Here is a 15,034-nt window from a genome sequence, read left to right on the forward strand (position 1 = left end):
AGAAATTATGTATTTTATTTATTAAAGAATGTCTTGCTTAGAATAATTTATTCTTCACTTTTTAAATTCCATGAACATTGGTTATCTGATTTTTATAACCTATCATAGATAGATTTTAAGAAATAGTAACCCCAGTGACAGCTCTCAAACCTAGCTAAAGAAAGTAGAGAAAGTAGGAAAAGAACCTGCCAATCCCTTCAGCCTAACAGTACGGGAAATTTATATTTCAGAAGATAACTATGTACCTAGTAGTTCCTAAGGACATTATTATATTTTATAGTACTGTCTAGCAACTATTATTCCTAATGAGGACCTAATATCAAGAAAGGGTTTTGTTGTTGTTGTTGTTGTTGTTGTTTTAGTATTCTGCTTAAGAATGTAGAAGGAAACCTAACTTTTTAGATATTGTAAAAAAAAAAAGAAGTGTTGCTTAAGTCAGTTTTAGTCCTATAGAAATTTAGTCAGAGTTTTGTATATTTATTTTACATTTTGAAAATCGAATTTCTGTTGTCTGCTGGTGGGCCAGGTAGGTACCTTTGTTGTAGATCACTTAATCTTCAAAACTTCTGTGCCTGAGGTAGTAACCCCTCCCCAAAGTAAAGCCCCCCCGTCCATTTTTTTTTTTTTTTTAAGAGGTTAGGAGATGAACTCAGAGTTAAGTGATTTACAAGGTGACTTCTTTTAAATTACGAGTTTCCCAAGATGCTTAGAGTATATTGCCATTTGGTTTATTCATTTAGACATTAGATATAGTGTGTTCAAACCTGAACTTAGCATCTTCCAGAAAAAACCTGTTCCTTCTGTCCTCTGTTTCACTTTGCCATTAATAGTATCACCTTACCTCTCTGACAAGGCTAAATCTATACTTAGATCTCAGACTGGCAACTTCAGGCTATGCCTGTCTTGCGGCTTCATTCATGTGTTCATTTTATACAAATTGATTGGGCACCTACTGTGTGCCATGCATTCTTCTAGGCTCTAGGAATGTTGCAGTGAACAAGATAGACCATCCCTGCCCTTACGGAGCTTGCGTTGCAGTAGTAGGAGACAGGTAATAAACTAAACCAAGTAAAATACGTGGTATGTGAGTTGGTGGGAATGTGGTAGGATGTGGTTGTGACGAGCGTGGTCCCAGAAGGCTTCACTGAGAGAGGCATTGGAGCACGTGTGCTTTGTTTACATTTAGAAATTAGGAGATCGACATAGAAATCTAGTTTTTTGGTTTCTCATGAAAATGAGACATTCTGGCAGCGTTGGAGCTTTCTACTGGCTGTACCATGTCTAGCTAGTTCCAGAGTCTGTGAGAGTCTATTTATTAATCTCCCCCCTTACTCCCACGGCTATTAGTTGAAGCCATGAACATTCTCCTTGTCTTCTGCTTTAACTCTTTTTTTTTTTTTTTGTCTTTTTGTCTTTTTGCCTTTTCTTGAGCCACTCCCTCAGCATATGGAGGTTCCCAGGCTAGGGGTCTAATCAGAGCTGTAGCCACTGACCTACACCAGAGTCACAGCAATGTAGGATCTGAGCCGTGTCTGCGACCCACACCACAGCTCACGGCAACGCCAGATCCTTAACCCACTGAGCAAGGCCAGGGATTGAACCCGCAACTTCATGGTTCCTAGTCGGATTCGTTAACCTCTGCACCACGACGGGAACTCCTGCTTTAACTCTTTTTAATCTTCAGCCAGTCCTATAAACCATAGCTTAGTTATCTTTATCAAGGACAGTTATGTGCACTCTGTGTAGAAGTACCAACTGTTGGGACTTCCCATCGTGGCTCATTGGTAATGAACCCGACTAGGATCCATGAGGACTTGGGTTTGATCCTTGGCCTTGCTCAGTAAGAATGTGGATCTGATCCCTGGCCTGCCTGGTGCACATCGAAGATGTTGCTGAGGCTGTGGTGTAGGCCCCAGCTGTAGCTCCGATTTGACCCCTAGCCTGGGAATTTTCATATGCCACAGGTGCAGCTATAAAAAGAAAAATGCAGTGGTTCCTATTCTCTGGACCTATCCTGTGTTTTTGTGTTTTTGCTTTAATTACCTTCTCCCCACCTCTGTATAGTCACACGCTATTCTTTGGTTCCACGTAAAGCCTTGCTTTCCTATAGCAAACCCTCTCTCTACCTGCAACCTCTTCCTACTCTAAACTCTAATAGCACTTTATGCAGATTTTTTTTGCATTTACTCCTTAATGTACAGAGCTCATGTTCTTTTGCTAAACTTTAAGCTTCTTTAAGGTTTCAGAGTAGTTTTTATTTGCCTCATGTGCTTGTGTGGGAGGTGTATAGACTATTTAGTAAACCTAATTTTAATAGAAATAAAGCCTGTGATCAGTGCATGCTAATAACACTATATCCTCCATAGCTCAGCTTAACACATTCCTATTAAGTCATGTGGAAAGCATAAATATTGGAGCGGGGGGAGGTTACAGAGGATAAAACTGCTGAACTTAGGAGATAAAGATATGAGTATATTATTTTGTTGATTGCTCTTGACAGTGTATCATTGCTTCCTGGATTGAGATAAGTGAATAAAAATACCCCTCATCCATTATATATTTGTATTTCCCTCTTACTGCCTTTCATCTTTTTCCCCATGTTTTTGTTTCCGCTGTTTTTATTATTTCATCTCTGAATAAAAATCTTTCTTCCTAATACAAAGAGTACAAACACTTAAAAACTTAAAAAGAAAAAAACAAATTTTCCTCTCAGCCAGGAGTCTTTGCTATGGTACATGACTGATCTTTTTTCTTACAATTTAAACAAGGGCACATCTGAAATTATTATTTTTGCCCAGAGGTTATTTATCATGAATATGCAAAAGCCATGCTCATCTTCCTTCACTGTGGTTAGATTTTTCTTAGACATCTTTTTGAATCCACTTAAATTGGATTCTTTGAGAATTTGATTTACTATCTTGGCAGAGTATTCTCTTTCAATATGAAGTCTTTGGGTTTTTTTTTTTTTTTTTTTTTTCTTTTGTGGCTGCTCCTGTGGCATGTGGAAGTTCCTGGGCCAGGGATCAAACCTGCACCATAGCAGTTCCTGTTGTGGCGCATCAGAAACAAATCTGACTAGGAACCATGAGGTTGCAGGTTTGATCTCTGGCCTCGCTCAGTGGATTAAGGATCTGGTGTTGCTGTGAGCTGTGGTGTAGGTTGCAGATGCGGCTCAGATCCCAAGTTGCTGTGGCTCAGGTGTAGGTCAGCAACAGTAGCTCCAATTAGACCCCTAGCCTGGGAACCTCTGTATGCCATGGGTGTGGCCCTAAAAAGCAAAAAACAAACAAAACCCTTCACCACAACCAGAGCCACAGCAGTGACACGGATCCTCAACCACTAGGCCACCAGGGAACTCTGGAGTCTTTGTTTTCTATTTAAAAAAAAAATCATTTACTACATAGTTGCTTTTATTATTTTGAACAAACTCTTTGATCAAGTAAAAATAAGAAAAATAAGTTTTTATTTTACTTTCACTTTTTTCTTTTTTGATGCTCCCCTTTTTGTTATGTAGATCTGAGTTTCTGACCTATATTTTCCTTCTCTTTAAACAGCTTCTTACTTGCAAGGCAAGAAATTCCCTCGGTTTTTATTTATCTGAGAAAGTATTTCTCCATAACTTCTAAAGTATAATTTTGCAGAGTACAGAATTCTAGGTTGGTGGGTTTTTTTTCTCAACAGCACTGTAAATATTTCATTTCATTCTCTTATTGCTACATGATTTCTGAGAAGTTGGATGTGATGATTATCTTCAATATTCTCTAGATGAAGTGTTTGTTTTCTCTGGCTTCTTTCAGAATTTTTCTAAATCTTTGATTTTTTGTAATTTGAAAGTGATATGCCTAGGTTCAGAATTTTTTTTCCTCAGCTCTAAATCTTGCCTTATTTATTTATTTTTAATAACATATAGTTGATTTATAGTGTTGTGCCAGTTTCTGCTCTACAGCAAAATGACTCTGTCATACGTATAAATACATTTTTAAAATATTCTTTTCCATCACAGTCTGCCCCAGGAGATTAGATATAGTTTCCTGTGCTATACAGTAGGACCTTATTGTTTATCCTTTGTTTTCTTAAATACTGGGTCACTGAACTGTTTTTTTCTTCTGCAAACTAAGTTTTGAACTTCAGGTAAGTAGTGGATAATTTGTAAGCTCTTAAGAGCTGTGTAGTAGCTAAGTTCTTCTGAATTGTTATGCTTGTTAAATGCTCAAGTTCTGATAACTGACTAAATGAATTTTTCAGAATTTTTCAAAACGAGAGAGAACACTGTTGGGAACCCCCATGTCCCTTTCTCTCAGAGTCAGTAATCATTGCCTCAGGGCCACTGTCCTTTCTTCTGTACCTCCCTCTCCTAACTCTCCACACCAGCTTATTTTGGAGCCAATCCTAGACATATATTTTAATTAGTATTTCCATTTATATCTTTAAAGGAGAAGGATCTTTATAAATGTAATCCTAAAGCAGCTGTGATTTTTGCACATTAATGGATTAATAGACATACCATATTTTTATCGAGAAAAACCAAGAAGTGAAGGTTACCCCAGTTTCTTCCAATTTTGTCATGTGGTTAATCTTGAGGAGAGTTAGAAGTAGACTGGTCTGAACTTGTAGATAGAAAGCCACACAGATTGCTCTGCCTTCTGCACAGAAGCCCATTCGTTACCCGAGTCCCTTACTGCTATGGACACAGCTCAGGGAGGCCACCTTCTTTTATCTGATAAACTTAGCAGCAAATTTAGGAAACAATGCTGTCTGAATCCCATGTCCTTGACCTATAAGTAGGCTAAACCCTTAGCTCCCTTTCTGGAAGATTCCAGAACTATATAAAAATCATTTCTAAAATCCCGATAGACACATTTTGCCAAGAATGTCAGGTTTCTCTTGGCAGTTTGGCATTAACCTTTAAATATTAGATTGTGTAATCATAATGCCATTCAGGGAAAATAAGGTGGTGGGAGGCTGGCATTTTAAAAGTGAAACGGGTTCCTGGGAATGTTAAACATTATTCTGCTGAAAATGCTGATATTCCTTAATAGTGAAATGCTAAGTAAGTAAAAATCAGTATTTTACAAATAACTTAGAGGTGAGTAAAATGTGATTTTAATGGGCTTATTTAACACATTTTTACCAGAACAGTATCTGAAGAATGTATTTTCAAGCTTTGAAAGTGAGAAGGTAACGAAGGAACCTTCTAGTGAGATCCTGCCAGTCTGCTAGTCTGACCAGCACATCTCAGAAATAGATCATTATTTTTGTCATTGTAACCTGGCATTCTCGTTTGCCTTCCTTGCCCTTGACTTTGCAGCAGAAATGAGAAAGAAACTTGTGGCCTCTACCATAAATACACATGATAACAGCAGTCAAGTAATTTTATATTTTTTTGTAGGCAAGTCATTCATTCAGGGTGATGGAATGGCTTATTTTTAATGCAGTGTTTTTCTTTCATCTAAACTTAAATTCTTTTTTTCCATCTGATTTAGCGTCTGTACCATTACAGAGCGGCATAAATTTAGCACAGCTTCTTCATTTTACCAACTTGGTAGAAGTTTTAAAGGTTTCATTCAGTTTACTTTTAGCTTTTCATATGAAATGGACTTTAAGAACTCTTTAATTTACAGTGTAATGTGTAATTAAAGACAGACCTAGTGTATCTGGAATGTGGGTTGTACCAGAGGTCATGGGAAAGAGAAGGTTTGGAGCATTAATTTCTAATCTCATTTTAACTTGACTGTTTCCAAAGGAGGATCTTCTTTGGAAAGTAGATAAAAGCATGGACTAAATGCCAGACAGATCACAAAATGGAAGAAAGCTAAATTTATTGCATCCACGTAAATGATAGAAAAGATGACCTTCAATTTTCTAAAAGAGATATTGTTGTAGATAACTTGTAATTCTGTAATTAAATTCATAGTTAATTGCTATGGATCACTGTCATTTATAGCAAAATAGGTCTGATAGGGAATGCTGCTTCTTTTTTTTTTTTTTTTTTTTTTTTGCTTTTTAGGGCCACACCCTCGGCATATGGAAGTTCCCAGGCTAGGGGTCCAATCGGAGCTATAGCTGCTGGCCTACATCACAGCCACAGCAATGCCAGATCCGAGTTGTGTCTGTGACCTACACCACAGCTCTGAGCAACACCGGATCGCTGACCCACTGAGTGAGGCCAGGGTTCAGACTTGTATCCTTGTGGAATACTAGTCAGATTCGTTTCCACTGTGCCATGTCGGGAACTCCCTCTAAGATTTTTATATTGTAAAATTAGTTTTATTTCTTTTGTTAAACTCATTTGATCCTCTACCTTACTCCATTGTTTTATTATCCTTGCAAATTTATTTTTGTTTGAGATATCTTTGTCTGTATTCCTACAGTGTATTCATTTGAGTATTAGTAACCCCAGGTTGAGCAAAAACACATCAGAGGAGCGCTCTGTGTGGGGATAGGACATTAATATACACTAATAGGTGCTAGTAGCAGCCTGATAGCTTATAATTCATTTAACAGGTATCCTATTGATAAATACTTGAATTATTTCCATTCTAAAATTTTAAATACAACAAACATTTATATGCATATCAGATAGTCTTATTTTGTTAGTTTTTTAAATTATTAAATCATAACATATATACAAAAAGTACACAGACCATTTTTGTAGCTCACTGATAAATGGAACAGTACATAAAGGTATGATCAGCATGCCAGAGGTCTCTTCAGTGATCACAGTCCCCACCCTGGGGTAACTGTTGTCCTAATTTCTGACACCTTGATGCATTTAGTCTGTTGGAAGTGTGTGTAATTGGAATCATATCCTTTGTGCTCTTTTTATCTGCTTTTTTCACCATAGTATCTGTGAGATTTCATCCATTTACATGTGGCGGTTTTATTTTTTTATTGCTGTGTAATTTTCTGTTGGGTGATTGTACCATAATTTATCCTTTTTATTGATGAACCTTTGGGTCGTAACCTAATTTTTGGATATTACAAATAGTGCTGTGAACATCCTTAAACGTGTGTGTTGGTGCACATCGCTGTCCATATCTACTAGAGGTAGTGCTGGTGGGTGTAGGGCCTGCATGTGTGCAGCTTTACCAAGCCAGCAGTTTTCCAGGGTGGTTGAAACCATATCACATTTCCATCAGCAGTGTCTGTTTTATTTTGTTTTAAGTAACGTCAAAAAAGTGAAGATGGAGTGAAAGAGTAAATTCATTTTAAGTTTTAGAATATAGTACTAAATTTGACCTGAGGAATACTAATTTATACTTCACGGGACACTTGGTTTTATCTAGCTCTTTCATCTTTATCAATTAATGTTGGAAATTACCTCATTTTTAAACTACTTTAGTGAGTTGGACTATTTATAGCTTAATTCCAGTTTTTTCTTTTTGTCTTTTTGCCATTTCTTGGGCCACTCCCTCGGCACATGGACTTTCCCAGGCTAGGGGTTGAATCGGAGCTGTAGCTGCTGGTCTACGCCAGAGCTGCAGCAACTCGGGATCCGAGCCATGTCTGCAACCTACACCACAGCTCACAGCAACGCCGGATCCTTAACCCACGGAGCAAGGCCAGGGACCAAACCCGAAACCTCATGGTTCCTAGTCGGATTTGTTAACCACTGTGCCACGATGGGAACTCCCCAGTTTTCTTAACTTGGATATTTTGGCCTTTTCTTCATAGTTTGTCCTAGCTATATTTTTTCTAATATATAAAATTTAAGTGTCTCTGTTTGCACGCACATGCACAATTGTACCTACTGATTTTTCCCTCTGTGGTTTCTGGCTTGGTGTCATTCTTAAGTCTTTTTATCCTCAAGATTTTTTGATTTGTTTGGTTTAAGAATTTAATTATTAGTATTTAATTTTGTTTATTATAGCTAGATTTGATTTCATTATCTTTCACTAATGGAAGGGAGCTGTGTTGGTTGTTTAAAACAATTTAAACATGTACTTTAATTAATTACATTAGCATTAGCTTTGGAATATTTTGTAGAAAGATGTCAGAGGGTGACTGGTCAGGAAGAATTTAGTACACGAAAAAACATGCATGCATGTGTCATTTGACCATGAGAAATTAAATCAATTTTCCAGTGTGGATACTCTTTGAATCCTTTCATTGTGCATATTATTGAAGTAGTTAGTTTTCATTTAGAAAAGAATGAGATCAAATAGACTAAATTATCTTATTTAATATCTTTAGTAGGTACTGTTCATTACTCTTGAGCAAGGACTTTGCCAAAAATACACCTGGCCTCTGTCTCTTGGCCTACAGGACAACAGAGGATTAGAGAGCCAAATACTTAATTTCAAGCCCTTAAAAATACAACTTTTCTCTAAGAGATCACTTAAAAATTTCTTTGAGTTCCCGTCGTGGCTCAGTGGTTAAGAAATCCGACCAGGAACCATGAAGTTGTGGGTTTGACCCCTGGCCTTGCTCAGTGGGTTAAGGATCCAGTGTTGCTGTGAGCTGTGGTGTAGGTCGCAGACGATGCTCAGATCCTGCGTTGCTGTGGCTGTGGTGTAGGCCGGCAGCTACAGCTTTGATTTAGACCCCTAGCCTGGGAACCTCCATATGCTGCAGGAGTGGCCTTAGAAAAGGCAAAAAGATGAAAAATAAATAATAAAAAATTCTTTGGCTTTTTTTTCTTTTGTATAATAGTATACATAGTTAAAATGTAGTTTGCACTGCTGACTGAGAAAGATGAGGCCAGCCTATTGTATCTGATTGTTGGGTTTTTTTAACCATTTCAGTGGGATTTGAGAGCTCCCCAAAAATCTTACCACCTAAAATTTTTATCGGTAGAGTCATTATTGGGTTAGAACACAAAGCAGAGACATGAAACAGGTATTATTAGACCAGTAGCCCTGTTTTCTGCTGATGTGGATTAGTTTGATTTCTGTAATTGGTCTTAGTACCTTAAAGAGGTGGGTCTCAAGACTTGTATAAGTTACTGAGAAGGAGAACACAGAAGGTTGTATCACTAGTTATTCTGATTATTCTTCAAGCCAGGGAGAAACTTATGTGGATTTGGTAAATCTGTAATTTTAGGAGTATGGCATTTCCAGTTTAGAGGCATGAGTGTTTTGCTGAGTGCTTGAATTTGACTAAAGGGAATACTGGTTTTTTTGTTAAAGGATCATTAGGGATAGGTTGGGGAGGATAGAGTACAGAGGGAAGAAAAACTAAAATTAAGTGCCTGCTTTTTGTTTATTTATATGTACAATGTGGTCTTAACACATTTTACATATTTAACTCATTTAATCTTCATAGCTGTAAAGTGGTGTTTTCCTCATTTGCAAAGGAGAACAAAGGCTCAGAGAGTGAGTGAGTTTATATTCTCTTGTCTAAGAGTTCCCTTTGTGACTCAGTGGTTAACGAACCTGACTAGGATCCATGAGGATGCGGGTTCGATCCCTCGCCTTGCTCTGTGTTGCTGTGAGCTGTGGTGTAGGCCAGCGGTGGCGGCTACAGCTCAAGTTGGACCCCTAGCCTGGTAACCTCTGTAAGCTGTGGGTGCGGCCCCAAAACAGCAAAAAACAAAACAAAACAAAATAAAAAAACAAAACCCAAAATTCTCTTGTCTAGGCTCAAATCCAGTAAATGGCAGTTCTGGGATTTGAACACCAGTCTTTGAATCTAAAGCTCATTCATATTCCTTTCACAGACGTCTATATTGCCTTTTAAATTACCAGAATTATTGTTCACATTTTATATTTTATTAGTTTCATATAAAATGTTGGTAACACTTTAAATGGCATATCTTGGGGTTGCCATCTTTAGTTCTTCCAGGTAGTGCAAAGCCTGTGTGATTTCCTTTACCTTCCACCTTAGCATTGAGAGTAAGCATGAGGTTACAATCCTGGGAGGACTCAATGAATTTGTAGTGAAGTTTTATGGACCACAGGGAAGTAAGTATATGCGTTGGTATGTGTTTTTCTATTACAGTCTTTTACTCCTTAGTGAAAATATCAAAGCAGATGGTAATGGTGATAGGTGTAGTTTTTGAAAAGTAAATTTAATTGAACTCTTGAACCTGCAAGGAAATCTTGCTCTTATTGTAATTACTTTATGTACTTTTATCTCTGGGTGACAGTATTAAACATGAATTGTGAATTTGGGGTTTTGAAAGTTATAGATGGTTTGGGGCAAAATTTTCTTTCTTTGGGGCATGGGAGTAGGGTAGATGGAAATATTAGGCTGTTACTTACCAGGTAATTGAATAGTGTTTTAATACTTTAAAGAATCAGGTAAATTTGGGAGAGAAAATGAACCTTTTTTAACTCTAGATTTTTAAAAGATAAATGTCATAATTGCACATAGAGTACTACTAGTTATGAGATCTCTGACTCTTGCAAGGTTCTTAAAAGAGATTAGGATTTAGTGTTTAACTTAGATTTATTTTCTAATTTGGTGACACAGTTCTAATGTTTAACGTTTTTACTTTCATTTCAGCACCGTATGAAGGTGGAGTTTGGAAAGTTAGAGTGGATCTTCCTGATAAATACCCTTTCAAATCTCCATCTATAGGTATGTAACTACTCAGTTTCTCTCATTTAGAGAGTTTTGAAATAGAAAAAAAAAAATTCTGCAATTTATGATAATTCCAGAAGTGTTTAGTTAGCCTAATTTTTTTCCTTTTTGGCTTTGGTTAATTAGTAACTTTTGGGGGGACTTACAAAGTGTGATAGTAGATGTTTAAATATATCCTTTGCGTGATTGTAATGACTATAACTAGATTTTTCTGTGTTTCAGGGCCAGATGAAACAAATAATTTTTAGACTCACTGTTCATTAGGCTATTAGCAGTAAAATAATAAACATCTTAAGTCTCACTTTAAATGCCAGGTTGTTGGAATTAATGTTATATGTGTCTATTCTAATTCTGCCATTTAAAAATCCTCTCTATATCCTACATTGCTTTTGTTCATTCCGACTCTGGGTAACCCTTTTCCATTCTCTCCACTGCTAATCTTTTTAACCCTCTAAACAGCTAAAGAAAGGAGAGTAGAAACTTCAGTGGAGTTGTATAAAGGGTGGTTTTTTCCCTTACCTTCATCTTCCTTCTGCCCTAATTGGTGATATTAACCTGCAACCCCTGTTAAGGCATTTAGTGACAGTTCTTTTTTTTTAATTTTAGGATCAGATGCTATAGATGTGTACTTGATTGAGGGTTGATACCTTTAACTTTTTTTTAAATTTTATTGGAATACAGTTGACTTACAATGTTGTGTTAGTTTCAGGTATACAACAAAGTGAATATATATCTCCATTCTTTTTTCCCATATAGATTATTGCAAAATATTGAGTAGATTTCCCTTTGCTACATAGCAGGTCCTTGCCAGTTACCTATTCTACACATAGTAGTGTGCCTTTAAATATTTTGAGATTGTGGAATGGTAGTAACTTAGCTAACTTAAGACAGCTTTTAAAAATTTCATTCTGGAGTTCTGGTTGTGGCGCAGCAGAAGGAATCTGACTAGGAACCATGAGGTTTTGGGTTTGATGCCTGGCCTTGCTCAGTGGGTTAAGGATCCGGCATTGCTGTGAGCTGTGGTGTAGGTTGCAGTCGAGGCTCGGATCTAGTGTGGCTGTGACGTAGGCCGGCGGCTACAGCTCCAATTAGACCCCTAGCCTGGGAACCTCCATATGGATGGGTGCAGCAGCCCTAAAAAAGCAAAATAAATAAATAAAATAAATGTTTCATTCTGTAGATGATTTAAAAATATTATGAAATATTGACCAATTTTAAGAAGAAAATGGAATATATTAGAATGTTTTCTGTCACACTGAACCTCATGTTCAGAATTGTCAGAGTTCAAGTATCGTGCGCCTACTGTAGCCTTGACATCAGAATTAATGCCAGACATCTTGGAATTAGACTTCCCCCTTCTTCCCCCAGAAAAGGGTTTTTAAAAAGAGGTAAACCAAACACATTCTGAGCTTTATGTTTTGTTTCTAGGCCCCCACATTTCTGTCTAGGATCAATAATGTGGAAGCATTAGAACAGTCACAGACTAATTTCCAATCAAATGCAGCAGCCTACCTCCTAACATTTAGCTACTTTATGTATTTTAGAGTTTTATACTATAAAAATACTACAGAGTATCTATAATTCCTTCTTAGGCTGGGAACTCGTAGTGCTCATTTTAAGAATAAACTGGTGTGGAGTTCCCGTCGTGGCTTAGTGGTTAACAAATCTGACTGGGAACCATAAGGTTGCGGGTTTGATCCCTGGCATTGCTCAGTGGGTTAAGGATCCGGCGTTGCCGTGAGCTGTGGTGTAGCTTGCAGACGTGGCTCAGATCCCGTGTTGCTGTGGCTCTGGCGTAGACCTGAGGCTACAGCTCCGATTAGACCCCTAGCCTGGGAACTTCCATATGCCTCAGGAGCGGCCCTAGAAAAGCCAAAAAAAAAAAAAAAAGAATAAACTGGTGATTTCCTCTTAAGGTCCCTGGTCCCTTAGATGAGTTTTCTAAACTCAGTAATTGAGAAGATGCTTTAATGGATAATTGAATTGGAAATATCCCCATTGCTACAAGGGCCTCCTGAGTTTTAGAGTTCTCAGATGGTGATAGAGAAAGGGTGCTGTGAGGTGCTGAGTCTTTGAGACAGTCCCCGAGTGTATCTGACATTCACCTTTGGTGTACAGGTGGGGCAGTCCATTCCATTGTGGTAGGTTTCACTTGGTTTGGGAGGGCTTTTGTGTCACATTTGGTTCCTTCTCCCCCATTTATCTTTTAAGATGTTTCTTCCTCTACAGGCATTTTCAACTTGATGTAGAGTGGTAAACCTTTACAAATAGAATGTCCAAACCATATAAATACCTTCAAATAATATCATAAATACCTGTTTACTTAAAGATTAAAAATTGGCTTGCTAAATCTAGTTTTGTTACCCTTGATTCCTAATCAGAAAGGAAACAATATAGCTTGTTGAAACTAACAGTAAACCATAGAAATGCAATTACATATTCTTTAGAAATGTAGTTATTTCTCAAATCTTGTCTTAACATACATTTTCAGATAATTGTTTCATCATAACTTTCAAAGTAAAAATATCTAAACTTCAGGCACCGTTTTTAGTAACACTGACACTGCAGAAACCTATTTACTTTCTTAAATTAATGATGTAATGTGAAACTGGTTAGGGCAAATGACTAGGCTAATTTAACTTCTTCATAATTTTTCCTTTGCCTTTCTGTGAGCTTTTAGAACTTGGTAATACCTACAAATGTGTACTATCTTCTCTTAGGGAAGTAGATCTAGTTGAAATATTTGTACAGGCTGTCCTTGTTTCCTTCAAAGGAGATTGCATAAGAGAGTTTTAATCAGTTCTGTGGGGTGACCCATTTTCAGGTCGTCAACAATGTAATTACTGTTGGAATGTGCTTTAAACATTTTGAGAGAGGTAGTGGCTCACTTCGAATGGCAAGGATTCCTTTTTGAATTGTGTAGATAGTTGTAGAAGAATAAGAAGATAAACCCAATCTCTCTGTTCTTTGTAAACCCTGCCTCTGTAGAATCTAGGCAGGTGTACCCTTCTTCCTTGAGCCAGACTTTGCGCTCTTAAACACTAAGATGTGCAAATTTAGATTTAAACATCTTAATGTTTAGATCTTGGAGTTTTAAAATATGTATGTATATATACTTTTTTGTTTAATATTAATATTTATATATTTTAAAATTGTATAATGCCCCATATACATAATGGGAATGTAAAAAAGTCCAGGTGAGCAGAAGCAAAGTAAAATGAAAATGTCTTACACTTCTGTCCCTCAGTGGATATCATTATTTACCTAAAGTTCATAAAAATGTAAAACTTTTTTTCTGCATATTTGAGCATATATTCAATGTAATTTGACATGTTTAACTTTGGGATATGCCCCAAATATAGTTCTAGAGAGTTTTCAGTAGTACATGATTGCATAAGCTATAACTAAAAATGTTCTTCTAAAAACAATTTAACATCTTTAAGTTTTTTGGGGTCCCCCCCACAATGGTAAAACAGACTCCTGGGAAAGTTATGAGCTTCCTCTTACAATGCCATCATTATTCCAGACATCTTAAGTGCATCTTTTGGAATTTTACATGATTTGAATATTATGAGTGTTTGCAAATCTGGATGCTTTGAAGCTGAATATAAATTTTTGAGATGGCTAAAGGTCATTTAATTTCTAGAGAATAAGATGAGTTGAAAAACCAAGTAACATCAGAGTATAAAATGATACATGATTATGAACTTAAGTTTAAACATATGATTTTCTTTTAAACTGGCCCTATGGGCTCTTTCCAAGAAAAGTTATAAAACTCCTTTAATCACTTGTAATGTCATTGAAATATTATTTGTATTGTTTTCCAGAGAGGCTGCTTTGAAATAAATCGTATTTGAACATGTAGGGATTTTTTTGTTTGTTTTTTGTTTGTTTGTTTGTTTGCCTTTTTAGGGCTCCACCCATGGCAGTTCCCAGGCTAGGGGTCTCCTTGGAGCTATAGCTGCTGGCCTACACCACAGCCAAAGCAACACCAGATCCGAGCCGTGTCTGCGACCTACACTACAGCTCACGGTAATGCCAGATCCTTAACCTACTGAACAAGGCCAGGGATTGAACTTGTGTTCTCATAGATGCTAATCAAATTCATTTCTGCTGAACCACAACGGGAACGCCGAACCTCTAGGTTTTGATTTATTCCAAAGTTCCGACTTTTGCCTTTTTCATTCAGAAACATTTCTAGAATGCTAGCAGTGCTGCTAGGTGTGTCACCTATAGTAGTTAGGAGAGTGTGATCAGTAGACAGGTTATCAGAAAAGAGTGATTCTGGCCCTGGTTCTCCTTGACTATCTGAATGATACTTATCTGAAATGTTTCCTCATCTAAAAACTGAGATAATGAGATTAAATAGGACTCTACATATTTGATATTGACCAATGTATTAAATACTCAGAATAGATGATATATGGCACTCTACTTAGGAAGGCTATATAAGGAAGGCTTTCACTAGTTAGGAGAAAAAAATCAACATCTATAAAATACTTCATTTGCT

At 37.0% G+C, this 15,034-nt stretch overlaps 1 protein-coding gene across 13 annotated transcripts in view; it reads left to right on the forward strand.

Annotated features, from left to right (window-relative positions):
* UBE2H (ubiquitin conjugating enzyme E2 H) overlaps window positions 1-15,034 on the forward strand; it is a 113,307-nt gene that overhangs the window by 58,788 nt on the left and 39,485 nt on the right. For 6 of the 13 annotated variants that reach the window (XM_085005471.1, XM_085005467.1, XM_085005470.1 and 3 more), the window contains 2 exons: window positions 9,775-9,902; window positions 10,447-10,521. Coding sequence is in view for 2 of the 13 variants with exons in the window: in XM_003360138.6 (XP_003360186.3) it covers window positions 9,826-9,902; window positions 10,447-10,521 (152 nt within the window). In the remaining 11 variants the exon portion in view is untranslated. The remainder of the gene's footprint in view (window positions 1-9,774; window positions 9,903-10,446; window positions 10,522-15,034) is intronic. The other 7 variants (XM_085005468.1, XM_003360138.6, XM_021078796.2 and 4 more) reach the window with 2 other exon arrangements.

Source organism: Sus scrofa, chromosome 18 (genome assembly GCF_054392235.1).
Source record: "Sus scrofa isolate SSC_HxYL_T2T_F1_AM1 chromosome 18, Sscrofa_HxYL_maternal_Yorkshire_Landrace_v2.0, whole genome shotgun sequence".
In the NCBI taxonomy this organism is placed as follows: domain Eukaryota; kingdom Metazoa; phylum Chordata; class Mammalia; order Artiodactyla; family Suidae; genus Sus; species Sus scrofa.